This window comes from Hipposideros armiger, unplaced genomic scaffold (assembly GCF_001890085.2).
Source record: "Hipposideros armiger isolate ML-2016 unplaced genomic scaffold, ASM189008v1 scaffold_1184, whole genome shotgun sequence".
NCBI lineage: Eukaryota > Metazoa > Chordata > Mammalia > Chiroptera > Hipposideridae > Hipposideros > Hipposideros armiger.
Window position 1 is genome coordinate 57,554 of NW_017732534.1, and position 16,144 is coordinate 73,697.

At 34.0% G+C, this 16,144-nt stretch overlaps 1 protein-coding gene across 2 annotated transcripts in view; it reads left to right on the forward strand.

The window, feature by feature from the left end:
* Positions 1 to 16,144, forward strand: part of PGR (progesterone receptor) — an 82,740-nt gene that overhangs the window by 54,271 nt on the left and 12,325 nt on the right. The window contains exon 4 of one of the 2 annotated variants that reach the window (XM_019632833.1): positions 184 to 489. The exons of the other annotated variant lie outside the window; for it this stretch is intronic. Coding sequence (XP_019488378.1) covers positions 184 to 489 — 306 coding nt within the window. The remainder of the gene's footprint in view (positions 1 to 183; positions 490 to 16,144) is intronic. 2 annotated transcript variants of the gene reach the window in all.

Consider the following 16,144-nt stretch of genomic DNA (forward strand, 5'->3'; position numbering starts at 1 on the left):
AATTAATGCTGGTGTAATTAATTCTTTAATCATAGTCTGAGACCTAACATTTTTACTTACTCAATTTTTTAGATTGATGCTAAAACCTATAATGTCATGATTCTAAGATTTAAGAAAAATAATACTCTGCTGAAAGATTAATTGATATGTATTTATATTAACTTTTTCTTTTCTTCTCTTTAGGTCGAAAATTTAAAAAGTTCAATAAAGTCAGAGTTATGCGCGCACTAGATGCTGTTGCTCTCCCACAGCCCATAGGCATTCCAAATGAAAGCCAAGTCCTAAGCCAGAGAATCAGTTTTTCACCAAATCAAGACATCCACCTGATCCCCCCACTGATCAACCTGCTAATGAGCATTGAACCTGACGTGATCTATGCAGGACATGACAACACCAAACCTGATACCTCCAGTTCCTTGCTGACAAGTCTCAATCAATTAGGCGAGAGACAACTTCTTTCAGTAGTCAAGTGGTCTAAATCACTGCCAGGTAAGAATCATTTGTAAATAGTAGCATGTAATAAAAAATGTTACTGTTTGTTGTACTAGTAGATTGTTAAATAGAGTAAAACAGTCTGTGCAATAAATTAATGTAAACAGCAGGTAATCGTATATGTTTCGGCAGTTCAAAATACTTATCTAGGATCCTAGATTATCTATTTCTCTAGGACCCTACTGTGTACTATAGAGACACAAAAGATATAGATAACACTGTCTTATTGATGAACCAAGAATTGTATACATGAAACAGTTAAAGAATAGCATAGGCTTGTGTTCAACCACAGATGTTATAGTAGTTCAGAGAAAGACAAGTTGACGATCATCTCAAAAATGTCTAGTTCATTCTAAACCCCAATTTGACCAAGCTCAATTGGTAGAAAATAAAACTCAATGGATCTATTTATATAACAAATCAAAATAGTATTCAGAGTACAGCAGGGTATCTACAGTTAATTAAGAAACAAAATCCCTAAACATAAATAACTAAATAATTTTGACAGAAATGAACCTCCAGTCATTATTTTCCCTAATTTATATCCAGACAAAGGGGGTAACAATGAGAATTTATAAATCATACCATCATGAAAGGATGTCAGTCACGTAAGCTGTTTTTATTCCCTCAGCACGACTTTGCAGGAGCCAAGAGGTTGAAAGAATTACAAGGATGCAGTTTTCACTTGGCCAAATCTTTAGACTGCAGAGCCAGGAGAATATATGGGTAGCAATTGCTTGTGGAGGTGTTAATCCTGTAATTAGAAATAGAATTTTTTTTAAATTACATTCTCTTTACACCAATAATAATCCTTCTACTCCTTTAGACTAATTTATTTTTCCAATATCTGATCGAGAATTAAACATATTATGTCATTTTAGTCTCCACATAAATTCAATAGCCTTTTAAAAATATAATTCCTTCCCAATTTGCCTTAATATACTTTTCAGTTATTATCCTACCTGAAAAGGTTGAAATACAATAGATAAATTGTTACTGAAAATTCAAGGTTACATGAAACAGCAAGAAAAATAGATTCCTGGTTGTTGAATATTTTTTAGAAAATACATGTTGAGAGAAGTTAATAAAATTCGCTCTTTTAATGGAGATAAAATAATTTTATAGAACAATCAAAATGCTCGGGTTCTTATTAGCTACAGTCCTGCTGAAAGGCCTTGGAGAGGTAATAATTTTTTTATTGGAAAAGTTCTGAATGTTTAGATCTTACAATAAAGCCGTTATCAAATTTGATAGACCTTTATTAAGTAAAAATATTACAATAGCATTAATTAACTTTTTCTGTTTAAAAATTAGTGTTTAAATGCATGTTTAACTTCTCAGTTTTTCTATTATTTAGAAAAAGGGGATTTCTTTTTTGTTGTTGTTGATATAGTTCGTATTTCTTTTGTTGCTATTTTGGACGTTCTTTACTGTTTAAAAAGATACTGCTATCAGTTGGCAAAATTAGAAAATAACCAGCTAGAATTCAAAAGATAGTTTTTATCCTAAGTAAATAAATTAAGTGAGCTTTTTAAGTTGAAACTCTGTTATCTGTCAAGATTTTTTACCTCCACCCACCCTCAAAAAGAGTGAGAGGACATTTTTCCACTGAATTTGGTGGTAACTTTTCTAATGTTGCAAACTGTAATTCATGTGTAAGTAAATAGGAATGATGGCATCACCAATATTATTGTACCTGTACTGTTTCCATTAACTGTACAATAAGGGAAGCATTATTATCAAAGTATTGTATGTCACATGACCTTTTAAACCATATTCAAATGGCCTGCATTCTTGGAGTAACTCGAATGAATGGTGAAAACAGTTAATGAACCAGAGTGAAAGGACTTGGAGGGACATATGTATATAAAGTAATATGGTATCATTAGCTACCTTTCAGTTGACTTTAAACCATAGTACAGGTTTCATTCACTTCATTCACTCAACAGATGTCTATTGCATACCTGCTGTGTGCAAGACCTAGCAAACAAACAGTGGTGTTGGAAAGAGAAGCCAGAGGGCTGTGCTCATGGTGTGAATGCATATCGATATAGCATATCCTAGTATCTGGTCATCAGTTTTGCACATAAGAGAAACATTTTATCCATTCACGCACATGTTTTTATTTCTTTTAATTTATTTTTTAATGAAAGTGGACATACAGTATTATATTCAGGTGTACAACATAGTGATTGACATTTATATACCTTATGAATTGATCACCATGATAAGTCAAGTACCCATCGGGCACCATGCATAATGTTATTATAGTATTATTGACTATATTCCCTAAGTAGTACTTTATATCATCCAATGAATATTTTTATAACTGGTAGCTTGTACTTCTTAATCTCAAATTTTTCAGCCCTTCCTCCACTTACCCCTTCTTATCTGGCAACCATCAATTTGTTCTCTGTATCTCCGAATGCATTTCTATTTTGTTGTGCTCATTTATTTTTTTAGATTCCACATATAAGTGAAGTTATATGGAATTTGTCTTTTTCAGTCTGATTTATTTCACTTAGCATAATACCCTCTGGGTCTATCTATCCATGTTGCTGCAAATGGCAAGATTTCGTTCTTTTTTATGGCCGAGTAATATTTCATTGTATATATGTCCCACATCTTCTTCATCCCTTCATCTATTGATGGACACCTAAGCTGCTTCTATATCTTGGCTATTGTAAATAGTGCTGCAGTGAACATAGGGGTGCTTTATCTTTTCAAATTATTGTTTTGTTATTTCTCTGGATAAATATCCAGAAGTGGAATTGCTGCTTCACAATGGCAATTCTATTTTTAATTTTTTTGAGGAACCTCTATAATGTTTTCCATAGTGGCTGCACCAATTTACAGTCCCACCAACAGTGCCCAAGGTTTCCCTTTTCTCCATATCCTTGCTGCTACTTGTTCTTTGTTGACTTTTTGATAATAGCAGTTCTGATAGGTGTGAGTTGATATCTCATGATGGTTTTGACTTGCATTTTCCTGATGATTAGTGATGTTGAACATCTTTTCATGTATCTATTGGCCATCTGTATATCCTCTTTAGAGTCTATTCTGGTCCTCTGCCCATTTTTCAATTGGATTTTTTTTTTCAGGTTGAGCTGTATGAGTTTTTTGTATTTTTTGGATGTTAAACCCTTATTGGATATATAATTTGCAAATATTTTCTCCCAGTCACTAGGTTGCCTTTTTTATTTGTTTATGGTTTCTTTTGCTGTGCAAAAGCTTTATAGTTTATTTTTGCTCTTGTTGTCTTTGCTCTAGAATACATATCCAAAAAGATGTTGCTAAGACCAATGTGAAAGTGTTTATTGCCTATATTTTCTTCTAAAAGCTTTATGGTTTTAGGTCTTACATTTAAGTCTTTAATCCATATTGAGTTTATTTTTTGTATATGGTGTAAGAAAGTGATGTAGCTTTTTTTCTTCTGTTTTCTTTTTCTTTTCTTTTTTTGCATGTATCTATCCAGTTTTAACACCACCACTTATTGAAGAGACTGTCTTTACCCCATTGTATATTATTACTTCCTTTGTTGTAGATTAATTGACCATATAAGTTTGGTTTTATTTCTGGGTTCTCTATTCTGTTCCATTTATCTGTATGTCTGTTTTTGTGCCAGTACCATCCTGTTTTGATTACTGTAACCTGTAATATAGTCTGATATCAGGTAGCATGATACCTCCAATTTTGTTCTTTTTCAGTATTGCTTTGACTATTCAGGGTCTTTTGTGGTTCCATATAAATTTTAGAATTGTTTGTTCTAGTTCTGTGAAAATGCCATTGGCATTTTCATAGGGATTGCATTGAATCTGTAGATTGCTTTGAGTAGTATGGACATTTTAACAATGTTAATTCTCCCTATCCATAAGCATGATATATGCTTCCATTTATTTTTATCTTCTTCAATTTCTTTCTTCAGTGTCTTACAGTTTTCCGAGTACAAGTCTTTTACCTCCTTGGTTAAATTTATTTCTATGTATTTTATTCTTTTTTATGCAATTGTAAATGGAATTATTTACTTAATTTCTCTTTCTGATAGCTCATTATTGTATAAAAATGCAACCTATTTCTGAATATTAATTTTGTATTATTCAACTTAACTGAATTCATTTATTAGTCCTAATAGTTTGTGTGTGTGTGTGTGTGTGTGTGTGTGTGTGTGTATTCTTTATATAGTATCATGACCCCTGAAAATAGTGCCAGTTTTAATTGTTCCTTTCCAATCTGGATACCTTTTATTTATTTTCGTTACTGTGGCTAGGACACCAATACCATATTGATTAAAAGTGATGATAGTGTGCATACTAGTCTAGTTCCTATTCTCAAAGAAAAAGCTTTCATCCTTCACCATTGAGTATGACGTTAGCTGTGGGTTTGTATATATGGCCTTTATTATGTTGAGTTCTATTTCCTCTATCTCCATTTTGCTATTTGTTTGTTTTTTATCATAAACAGAGTTGAATTTTGTCAAATGTTTTTTCTGCATCTATTGATATGATGTTTATCCTTTATTTTGTTTATGTGGTATATCATATTGACTTGTTTATATTGAACCAACTTTGCATACTAGAATAAATCCCATTGATCATGGTGTATGATCTTTTTACTGTATTGCTGAATTTGGTTTGCTACTACTTTGTTGAGGAATTTATATCTATGTTTACCAGGGATATTGATCTGTAATTTTTTTTGTAGTGTCTTTATCTGTTTTTTTTAAAAATCAGGATAATGCTGGATTGACTTGTAGAATGAGTTTGAGAGCCTTCTCTGCTCTTCAATTTTTTGTTTGTTGGGAGTTTGTTGATCACTGATTCTGTTTCATTACTAGTAATCGGTATGTTCAGATTTTCTTTTTCTTCTTGACTCAGTCTAAAATATTTTATCTTTCTAGGAATTTATCCATTTCTTCCAGGTTATCCAATTTGTGGCATAAATTTTTTTGTAGTATTTTCTTATCCATTGTATTTCCATAGTGTCAGTTGTCACTTCTCTTTCACCTGATTTTGTATATACTGAGCTCTTTTTTTCTTGATGAGTCTGACTAAAGGTTTATCAGTTCTGTTTATCTTTTCAAAAAAACAGTTCTTAGTTGAATTTGTCTTTTTTATTGTTGGGTTTTTTGTGTGGGTTTGTGTGTGTGTGTGTGTGTGTGTGTGCACGTGTCTCATTTTATTTGTTTCGCTCTGATTTTTATTATTTCCTTCCTCTACTTACTTTGGGCTTTGTTCTAGTTCACTTAGGTATACAATTCAACTTCTTTTTTTTTTTTTTCTTTGAGATTTTTCTTGTTTCTTGAAATAGGCCTGTATTGCTATGAATTTTCCTCTGTGACTGTTTTTGTTGTGTCCCAGAGATTTGGGGTCCTTGTGTTTCTATTTTCATTTCTCTCAAGATATTTTTTTATTTCTTCCTTTATCTCTTCATTAACTCATTCACTGTTTAATAGCATATTGTTTAGCCTCCATGTGTTTGTGGGGGGGGTTATTTGTTTTTTTTTTCTTGTAATTGATTTCTAGTTTCATACTATTGTAATCAGAGAAGTTACTTGATATGAATTCAATCTTCTTGAATTTATTGAGACTTATTTTGTGGCCTAATGTGGTCTATCCTGGAAAATGTTTCATGTACATGTAAAAAGAATGTATATTTGCTATTTTGGGGTTGAATGTTCTGTAGGTATCTATTAAGCTCATCTGATATAATGTGTCTTTTAAGGATACAGTTTTCTTGTTGAAATCTGTCTGAATGATCTATCCATTGATGTAAGAGGGGTGTTAAAGTCCCATATTATTATTGTATTATTGTCAGTCTCTTTATGTCTGTTAGTATTTGTTTTATGTATTTAGGTGCTCCTATGTTGTGTTTATAGATGTTTACAAGAGTTATATATATCCTTTGTTGTATTGATCCCTTTATCATTATGTAATGCCCTTTGTCTCTTGTTACAACATTTGTTTTAAAGTTGATTTTGTCTGATATAAGCATTACTACTCCAGCTTTTGATTTCTATTTGTACGAAATATCTTCTCCCATCCCTTCACTTTCAATCTGTGTGTCTTTTGATCTGAAGTGAGTCTCTTGTAGGCAGCATTTGTACTGATGTTGTGTTGTTTATCAGTAAGCCTCTTTATGTCTCTTGATTGAAGTATTTAATCCATTTAAATTTACAGTAATTATTAGTTAATAATGAGACAGGTATATAGTTATTGCTCTCTTATGGTTTTCTGGTTTTCTTTGTGGTTCTTCTTTGTTCCTTCTTCTCTTGCAATTTTGTATGTTGATGACTTTCTATAGTTTATGCTTGGATTCCTTTTTATTTATTTATTTATTCATTTATTTTATATCTATTATAGGTTTTAGGTTTGTGGTTACTATGTGCTTCAAATATACCAACTTATTTATAACATATTTATTAAGTAGATGGTCAATTAAGTTCAAATGCATTATAAAATCACATTTTTTAGTAAACCCCTGCATTTGTTTTTGTCATCCTCTTTTATCTCTTTTGTATATGTGTGTATCCCTTAATTTATTATTGTATTCATACAGGATCTTACTGCTTTTATCTTTTAACCTTTGTACTAGCTTTATAATAGGTTGATCCACTACTTTCACTAAGTGTTTGCATTTGTCATGAGATTTTTCCTTTCCTATGCTTTTTTAAAATTTTATTTTTGGTTTTAGCCTATTATTTTCTACTTAAAGAAGTCCCTTTAACATTTCTTGTAATGTTGGTATACTGGTGATGTATTCCTTTAGCTTTTGCTTGTCTTGGAAACTATCTCTTCTTAAGTTCTAAGTGATAACCTCGCTGGGTAGAATATTTGTGGCCATAGGTTTTTTCCTCTCATGACTTTGAATATATGACATGGATCCCGTCTGGCCTGCAAAGTTTCTGTTGACAAATCAGCTGACAGTCTTATAGGAGCTCCCTTATACGTAACTAGCTGTTTTTTTCTTCCTATTTTTAAGATTCTCTCTTTGGCTTTAACCTTTGGCATTTTAATTGTGATGTGTCTTGGTGTGGGCCTCTTTGTGTTCATCTTCTTTGGGACTCTCTGCACTTCCTGGACTTGTATGTCTCTTTCAGTCACCAGGCTAGAGTAGTTTTCAGTCATTATTTCTTCAAATAGGTTTTCAGTACCTTTGTCTCTTTTTCTGGAATGTTATGATGTGCATGTTAATACCCCTGGTGTTGCCCCAGAGGTCCCTTAAATTAGCCTCATTTTTTTCTTTTCACTGTTTTGATTGGATGTGTTACTACTGCCTTGTTTTCTCAGTTGCTGATTAGAGTTTTTGCTTCATCTAATCTGCTGTTGATTTCCTCCACTGTACTTTTCATTTCAATTATTGTATGTTTCATTTCTGATTGGTTCTTTTTTATATTCTCTGTCTCGTTTTGCAGTTCTCACTGAGTTCATATTCTCTTGAGTTCATTGGGCATCTTTATTACCAATGTTTTGAACTCTTTATCTGGTAGATTGTCTCCATTTTGTTTAGTTTTTTTCTGTGGAGTTTTGTCCTGCTTTTTTAGTTGAGATGTGTGTATCCTCATTTTGGCTGGCTCTGTGTATTTATTTCTATGTATTAGGTAGATCTACTACATCTGTTGGGCTTGAAAGAATGGCCATAGATAGGAGGTATTCTGTGGGGTTCAGTAGTGCAGTACCCCCTGGTCACCTGAGCCAGGTGCTCAAGATGTGTCTTCTGCGTGGGTTGCATGTGCCCTCCTGTTATAATTGGGCTGGACTGCTACTGGCATGTTGGAGAGTGAGGTTAACCCTAGGATGTCTGTGACAGCCAGCTGCAACTACAGCAGATGAGTTGTTGTGTGGGGGCTGAGTCCAGAGATTTGGAGTCACTTTAGCAGGGCCATGTTGCCATCCAAGGATGCTGTTCAGGTGTGTCATTTGTGGAAGTGCTTGGGTGAGGCTCTGGTGTGGTCTGAAGCTGGCTGGTGGGTGTGTCAGGTCTGGAGTCTCTTGGGAGGGGCTCGGGTGTGGACCCAAGGTCAGCCACCACTTTTGCCGAGTTTGGGCTATTTGGTAGGAGCTATGATGTGATCTGCAGTTGGTCCCCACTTGGGACAGGTTCATTGAGAAATACGATGTAAGCCAAGGCCAGCTGCCACTTGTGCTGGACTTGGGGCTACTTAGTTGGAAGTACCTTGCAAACTGAGACTGGCTGCCACTTGTGTTGGGTTCGAGGCCACTTGGTGGGAGCTATAATGCATGTTGAGATCAGCAACCGTTTGGGTGAGGTTTGTGTGCTTTTGGGGAGTCTGCAGTGCTAACTGAGGCTGGCCACCACTCGTATGTGGGGTTTGCACACTTTTGGGTTTGTTGCAGCAAGAGCCGAGACACTTGTGGAGGGTCTGGAGCCACTGGAAAAGGCTGTGGCTGTTGAGAAGGGCAGAGTCTCAAGGAGATGCCAGATCTGGGCATATGGTGTTATCCAGGTTAATGGATACTGACATATTTTTGTGCCCACTTTCTCAGGTCCAGCTGGGTGGGAGGAGAGCTCAACAAAAGAACAATGGTGCCTGCCAGCCATTGTCTCCTGAAAGACTTCTGATTTTTCCCCTCCAGCCCTCACCTTAAAGCTAGTCAATTTAATTTCTACCTATATGACCCAGGCACTTCTTGAGATGCTGCCCCTGTGCTGGAACTTGGAGTGATTAAATGCATGAACCCTTGTAATGTCTCAATCTGCCAGTCTTTTGTCTCCCTTGGACATAATCCTGGCTGGTTTGCAAAGCCAGATGTTTCAGTAACTACTCTTCCTGACACATATGCCTGAGGCAAGAGAGCGTGGTCTGGGGCTTGGACCCCTCGCTCCTCAGGGGCAACCTCCATAACCAAGCTATCTCTCATTTATTAATCATCACACCATGGGTATAATGGTCTGTCCAGACCATGTCTCCACCCCTCCTACTCATCTCAGTGTGGCGTCTTTATATCCTGAGTTATAGGAATTCTATTCAGCTAGTCTGCAGGTGGTTCTTAGTGATTCTATAATTTAGTTGTAATTTTGATGTGTTTGTGGGAGGAAGTGAGTTCAGAGTTCAACTACTCCACAATCTTGACCCCACTTGACTCTCCTTTCACTCACATGTTAATGCCCTGTGAAAAATGTACTTTTGTTAAATGAAGCTTGCTAATAAAACAGGATGTCAGTTTACTTATGTAAAGTGCAAAAGAAAAAAAGGTACTGCTAGGAATACATGTTGGAAGATCCGGTCATTCTTTCACAATAAGAAAATGTATTTGGGAAGTCAGATTAAGATCAAATTTAGAAGGATAATCATAGCAAAGGTGATTGCATGCATGAGGGCCCCAATGCATATATCTGCAGGTCCCTGAGAGGTTTCTTGTTTCCAGGTCGACATCCTCATTTCTTTTTGTCTGTGCTCTTCTGTTATCTTGGACCTGTTACAATAATTGCAGTTCATGTGACATCTCTCTCATAATATTTCAGAGATATCTTTATTTCTATTGTTAAACAAATGAATAATCAAAAACTTTCACAGCCAAAAGCATTTCTAAAAGAAAGAGTTTATTGAGCTAAAGCTGGCCAGAACAGGACCAGTTCCTGGGACATGCAATCTAAACCACCAGCAGCAGAGCTAGATGGGGAAGACATGTCTACCATCCTGAAGTTGATGGGTTCTTTTATACATTATGTTTTTAAGAAGAAAGGTGTAAGTTGTTTTGAAAGAATTTATATTGGCTACAAATAAGGGAGGGGTCGGGAAAAAGTGAAGTATGAGCAGTTCTAGGATAAGTGCATAGCCCATAAGGAAAAAATATTTACTACTTTTGATTGGTTGTGTGTAATAGTCCTGAAACTTTATTGCATAAGCAGGATGAAGTATTTGATGGTTGGCTACGTTTTTTTTTTTTCATATGAAGCCTGATTTTATTATGTTTAAGAAAAGCAGTAAAGTTTTTTTTTGTTTTGTTTTCTTTTTCATCTCTGGGTTCCATTATTATTATTATTATTATTATTATTATTATTATTATTTATTAGTTTCAGGTGTGCAAAACAACATAATAGTTAGACATTTATACCCTTCACAAAGTGATAACACCGCTCCCCCAATCTACTACCCCTCTGTCATTGCATATAGTTGTTACAGTTCCACTGACTCTATTCCTTATGCTATACTCCACATTCTGTGACTATATATATATATATATATATATATATATATATATATATATATATATATNATACTGTAATGGAAACATCACAAATCAATGAGTCTGGAATAAATATTGTTTAAAAAAAACAGCTTTATGTTTTGGAAAAACTCAGTTTGGGTATTTATCTCAAATTGTATTCTAAAACAAATACCAGATAATTGGGTTAAATGTGAACATTTATATAATTAAAAACAAGTTTAAAGTGATATGATTTTGAAATCTCAAATAAGGAATATCTTTTAAAAAATAAATGCAACAGGAAAGTTTAACAAGGAGGAACTCAATGATTTGATACATAAGAATTTAAACCTCCCATTTGCCATTAAAAATTAAAACACAGATCTCCAGAAAAATATGACAGGTTGAACACACATTTTTATCAATCCCTCTTGAACTACTCTAAAATATTAGTAATGGGATTTTTTTAAGAAATAAAATAGAATGAGAGAGGAATCAATAGCAATAAAATTCTATAAGCCAGCAAGCAGAACCAATTTATCATACCAAAGAGGTTGAATTCTAAGCCAGAAATATGAAAATCCAAGAAGCACGTTTATTTGCATCACTGAACCTCTGGCATGTTCTGCAGTTGGTGATATAAATGATTTTTTGAAAGGACACTGAAGGTAGTGTTAAAAACAGGAACTATGTTGAAAGTCTGTTTCCAAAGATCACCCAACTACATAATTATTTCTGTCCAATTTAGACAGAGATTATAAATTTATTCCCTGAAGAGGATATAACAAAGGATAGCTGTATTGGAGAACTGCAGGTACTATTGAGGGTGAAGATATCTATAGTAAAAACAGATTAAGATTATATACAAAATAATGGGACACTGCCCCTCACCATACTTCCCCCACCTGTCTCCCAGAACGTTGTTATCCACATTTNATATATATTAAATATATATATATTATAGTTGACATTTGTTATTATTCAGTTTCAACTTCAGGAATACAGCACAGTGGTCAGGAATCTACACCGTCTATGAAGTGGTCTCCCTAATAAGACAAGTGTCCATCTGATACCCTATAAAATCTTTACAACATTATTGATTATATTCCCCAGTCTTTTGTATCCCCATGACAATCTTGTGGTTACCGATCATGCTTTCTAATCCCCTCATTTTCTCCCTCATCCCCACCCCCTCCCATCTAGTAACCCTCAGTTTTCTCTCTATATCTCTGATACTGTTTTTGATTAGTTTGTTCATTTATTCTATTCTTTAGATTTCACATATAAGTGAAATTATATGGTATTTGTCTTTCTCCATCTGACTTATTTCACTTAGCATAATGTTCTGTAGGTCCATCCATATCTTTGCAAATGGTAAGATTTTGTTCTTCTTTATGGCCGAGTTATACTCCATTGTATAAATGTACCACAGTTTCTTAATCTCAGTCATCTACTGATGGCCACTATGGAAATCAGTATGGAGGTATACCAAAAAACTGAAAATGGAACTACCTTATGACCCAGCAATTCCACTCTTAAGTATCTATCCAGAGAAATCCAAAGTGCTAATTTGAAAAAAATTTATGCACCCCTATGTTTATTGCAGCACTATTCACAATAGCCAAGACATGGAAACAATCAGCTACTTTTTTTAAACAACCACCTGAAAGTTGATGCAAAGCTCCAACATACATTCAGGAATGTGAGCAGTCTTTTATTAGTTGGGCCACAGCTACCAACTAGTTAATTACTCTTGTCTCATTCTCTCACTCTCTACTGTAATTTAATTGAGAACATCTCAGAATTTTTCTCTTGCCACTATTTACTGGAGACTTGGAAGATGCTTTAGCCTCATGACAGCACATTTACAAGTGACCTCTTAGGATACATTGCATCTAACATACTGCACCTATATGTGAGTGATTTTACATTGATTTTTAGCTGTAACCTCAATGGGTAATATTTTCTTATTTGGAGTTTGAAGCAGCACAATATTTGTGAAATTTAAAATATGAACAAGACATATTCTTCCTGTTAAGGAATTTTCAATCCAATGGGATAGATAAGATACCCAAACAACTGTAGTGACAATGACATAAGATACAGATATAAATGGGGACAGAAGAACATTTTGGGCTTCAGGGACTAGAGAAGGCTTCGTAGACAAGGTGTCAATTAAACTACACCTTGAAAGAGAAATGAGACTTTGATAAATCATAAGAGAAAGCATCCCAGATAGAAGGAATAAGGAATAGTATGATTAATGATATAAAATATGGAAAGCATTAAATATGTTTGGTGAATAAAAATTTAGAACAGCATAAGAATGGTTCCCAATTTTTTCAAGTATGAGGGCTCCTTTGTAACAAAAAATGTTATACCTCTTCCCACAGCATAGTAACTAAAAACTTTTAATAGCTGCTGATTTAGAAAATATGTTTATGCATATGGTTTCTCAAACACTACTACAACAAGTACTGGCCTTCTGAGGGTTTAATCACCCAAATATTAAAAAACCATTGACAATAAATTTATATTACGGAAAATAGCAGAAAAGTAAATTTGTAGGCATAAGGTATGGCTGATCAAGCAGAGTCTTGCAAGTCAGGGTAGGCTTTGGAAATTAAATTAATAAGTACTCATTCCCAATTCAGCTTCACCTTTATTCTCGATCCCATGTATCAATACATTGTAGCAGAACTGATGTGACATAGAGGCTTGGAGAAAATATTTCCTTTTTTGTAGATTTTGCCTTGATTCTTCTATTTCTTTGTTGAAAAAAATCTATTCAGGTCAATGCTTTGACATTTTTATACATTGCACTTTTTAATAAATACCTTACTTCTTGGTCTGTTAGCCAGACTACTTGTAATCATCAGTATCAGAAGTCCTTTGCCTCATTTTCTATCTTTGAAGCATGCTAACATATCTTTTGAGTCAGTGACAGCCATTGCATACGTGACAAAGGATTTTTTTTCTTTCTTCCCAAATAAAATAATCAAATTACTTCCCCCAAAAAAGTGACGGGGAAGAAATGAGAATAGCCTATTAGGAGTAAAGTTAGGCTTTAATAATACTTCATGAAGACTTTCAAAAAGGGTTTTTCTAGCATCCTATTCCACTGAAATTATTTTTGCCAATGCCAAGAAAATTATTTACTTACCAAATCAAATGAATACTTTCAAGTCTTTACCACGTTTCACATGCCTATGGGGCCACTGACAAAGTAACCATTTCTTTTTTTTTTTTTAATTGGTTTTGGGTGTACAGAACAATGCAATAGTTATCCTTTTCACCCCTCACCATTTCTTGCTGAAACTCTTCCTTTGACATTCATCACTTCCATGCTGGGTAGATATGTTTCTCTCAATTTACACATTTTCTGTTTCCTTTGTAGATTTGTTCTTACACTCAAATATGGCATTTCCTGGGTTCTACCTTGTACTCCAGCAGTTTCTCACCCTATACAGTCTAGATGAACTCATTCATAGCCTTGTCTTGAACAACCACTGTATTCTGATGACTCCTAAATATATAGCATTACCCTACACCCTCTACTGAACTTATTGGGCCAAATATTTTAACTGCTCTTTGTACATTTACAACCTGGATGAACTTCTCAGTCAACATGACCTTTTATTCCATAAACCTAAATCCCTTTTCTGTATCTTGAAGTGGCACTTCAGACAGAATCTTGGGTATCATCCTCAGATGATTTTTCTCCTCCAACTCCTGCCCAATTAGTTATCAAATTGTGTCATCTCCACTTATTAAATATGGTTCCTTATACATGCTAGTTTCACTGTCACTGCCCTGGCTTAGTTTAGGTCCTCATAGTGTCTCCTAGATTTCTGCTTTAGCACCCTCACCACTGAGCCTATTACAGTAATTATGTCTACTTTTCTGTCTGCCTCACCAGACTACAAGTGCTAAAGACAGAAAAAGCCCCTTTCCAATCTTTATGCCTAGTTTCAAACATAATGCTTCATCCAAAAATAGGTGCTTAAAGATTATTTATGCAAATTTAAATTATGGCATCAATATGACAAGAACTGTGTTGCCTTAAACCATTAAATATCAAATCCTTGTTCTTAATAAGTCATCAGATATATGTTGGTGATTGTACTTACTGTGCAGAAGCTATTTTGTGCTCCTCAGAGTTCATACTTCATGTCAGAAGGTGCTGAGGTGTTTAGTACTCTGCCTTTGTAGATTTACTCTCCAATACAGATAGTTTCTACAAAAGCAAAACCTATATATTTTATCAGGACTCTGAAAGATAGGAGAATGTAGAAGGTTACATAGGCCATGTCCTTACTTTACATTTTTTTTTCCCTAAGCATTAAGTATTGTAGCTTGTAATGACTGTTGCCACAGGTTAAGTCACATAAAAGGAGAGGGTATTTTTCTTTCCAATGTATTAAACACAATTAGGGGTCATCCATCACTTCTCTGTGTGAAGGTTTTCATTTTGGTCATCACCTCAAATGTACTGAGTTTACCTGATCATTATCATCAATGGAAATTTGATCTTAGTGTTCCTGTCTTTGTTTCAGTATAAAGTAATGAGTGATGTTACTGTTAATAGGGAAAAAATTGCACTTCTGGACCGGGCATGTTCAAGTCAATTTAACATTGCACATTTATCACAGATAAGCTCTCTAAAAGGTGGAGTAAGTAAAGCTGTTTTCTGAGTTGTATTCCATTCTGTTAAATTATAAGACTACACTTTCTGCTATAAATATTGCTGATTTCATGTTTTAAGTTATTTCAGCAAGATTTTCCTTTTATAATATAAAATGTTTCTTTATTTCTAGTCTTTAATAATCCCAGAATGCAAAACAAACCAAAAAAAAAAGAGGGGGAGGGATAAAGTAAATGTAAATATGTAAATATAAACCAAATGTTTTTTAAAAAGAACAAATGGATTAACTCATATAAATTTGTCAAATTAAAAAAAAACTACTTAGAGATTAACATATAACAAAGGCCTAGAGTAAAAAAAAATAGCACAATAAGTCAAATATTTAATATTATAAAATACTTTAGAAAGTTAAACATTGACTAAGAAAGGTACAGAGAATAAAAAATATATTCCTGGAGATTATAGTGAAAATCTGTTAATGTTTTAATACATCTGATTAATTGAACCTAACTTTCATTGAGTCTGACATTTTTCATATATATGAAATAATTTTTTATATATCTAATAACATATATGAAATATATTCTGGACATGTATATTTGACAAATATATATTCCTACTATTCACATGTAGATGGGACTATCTGGAGTGTATGGCAAGAAGATAACCTCTTCTGCTACCTATCTTGAGATGACTAACTGAATCAGGAAATAAATTTTTTTTGCCCTTAAGAAATTAAGTTTGCTTTGGTTTTTACTTTTGAAATTTGTCACTTGTAGGTGGACTTCAATGAATTCTTAGGGGGAATAGATGTTATTAAATAGTAGCTTTATAGAAA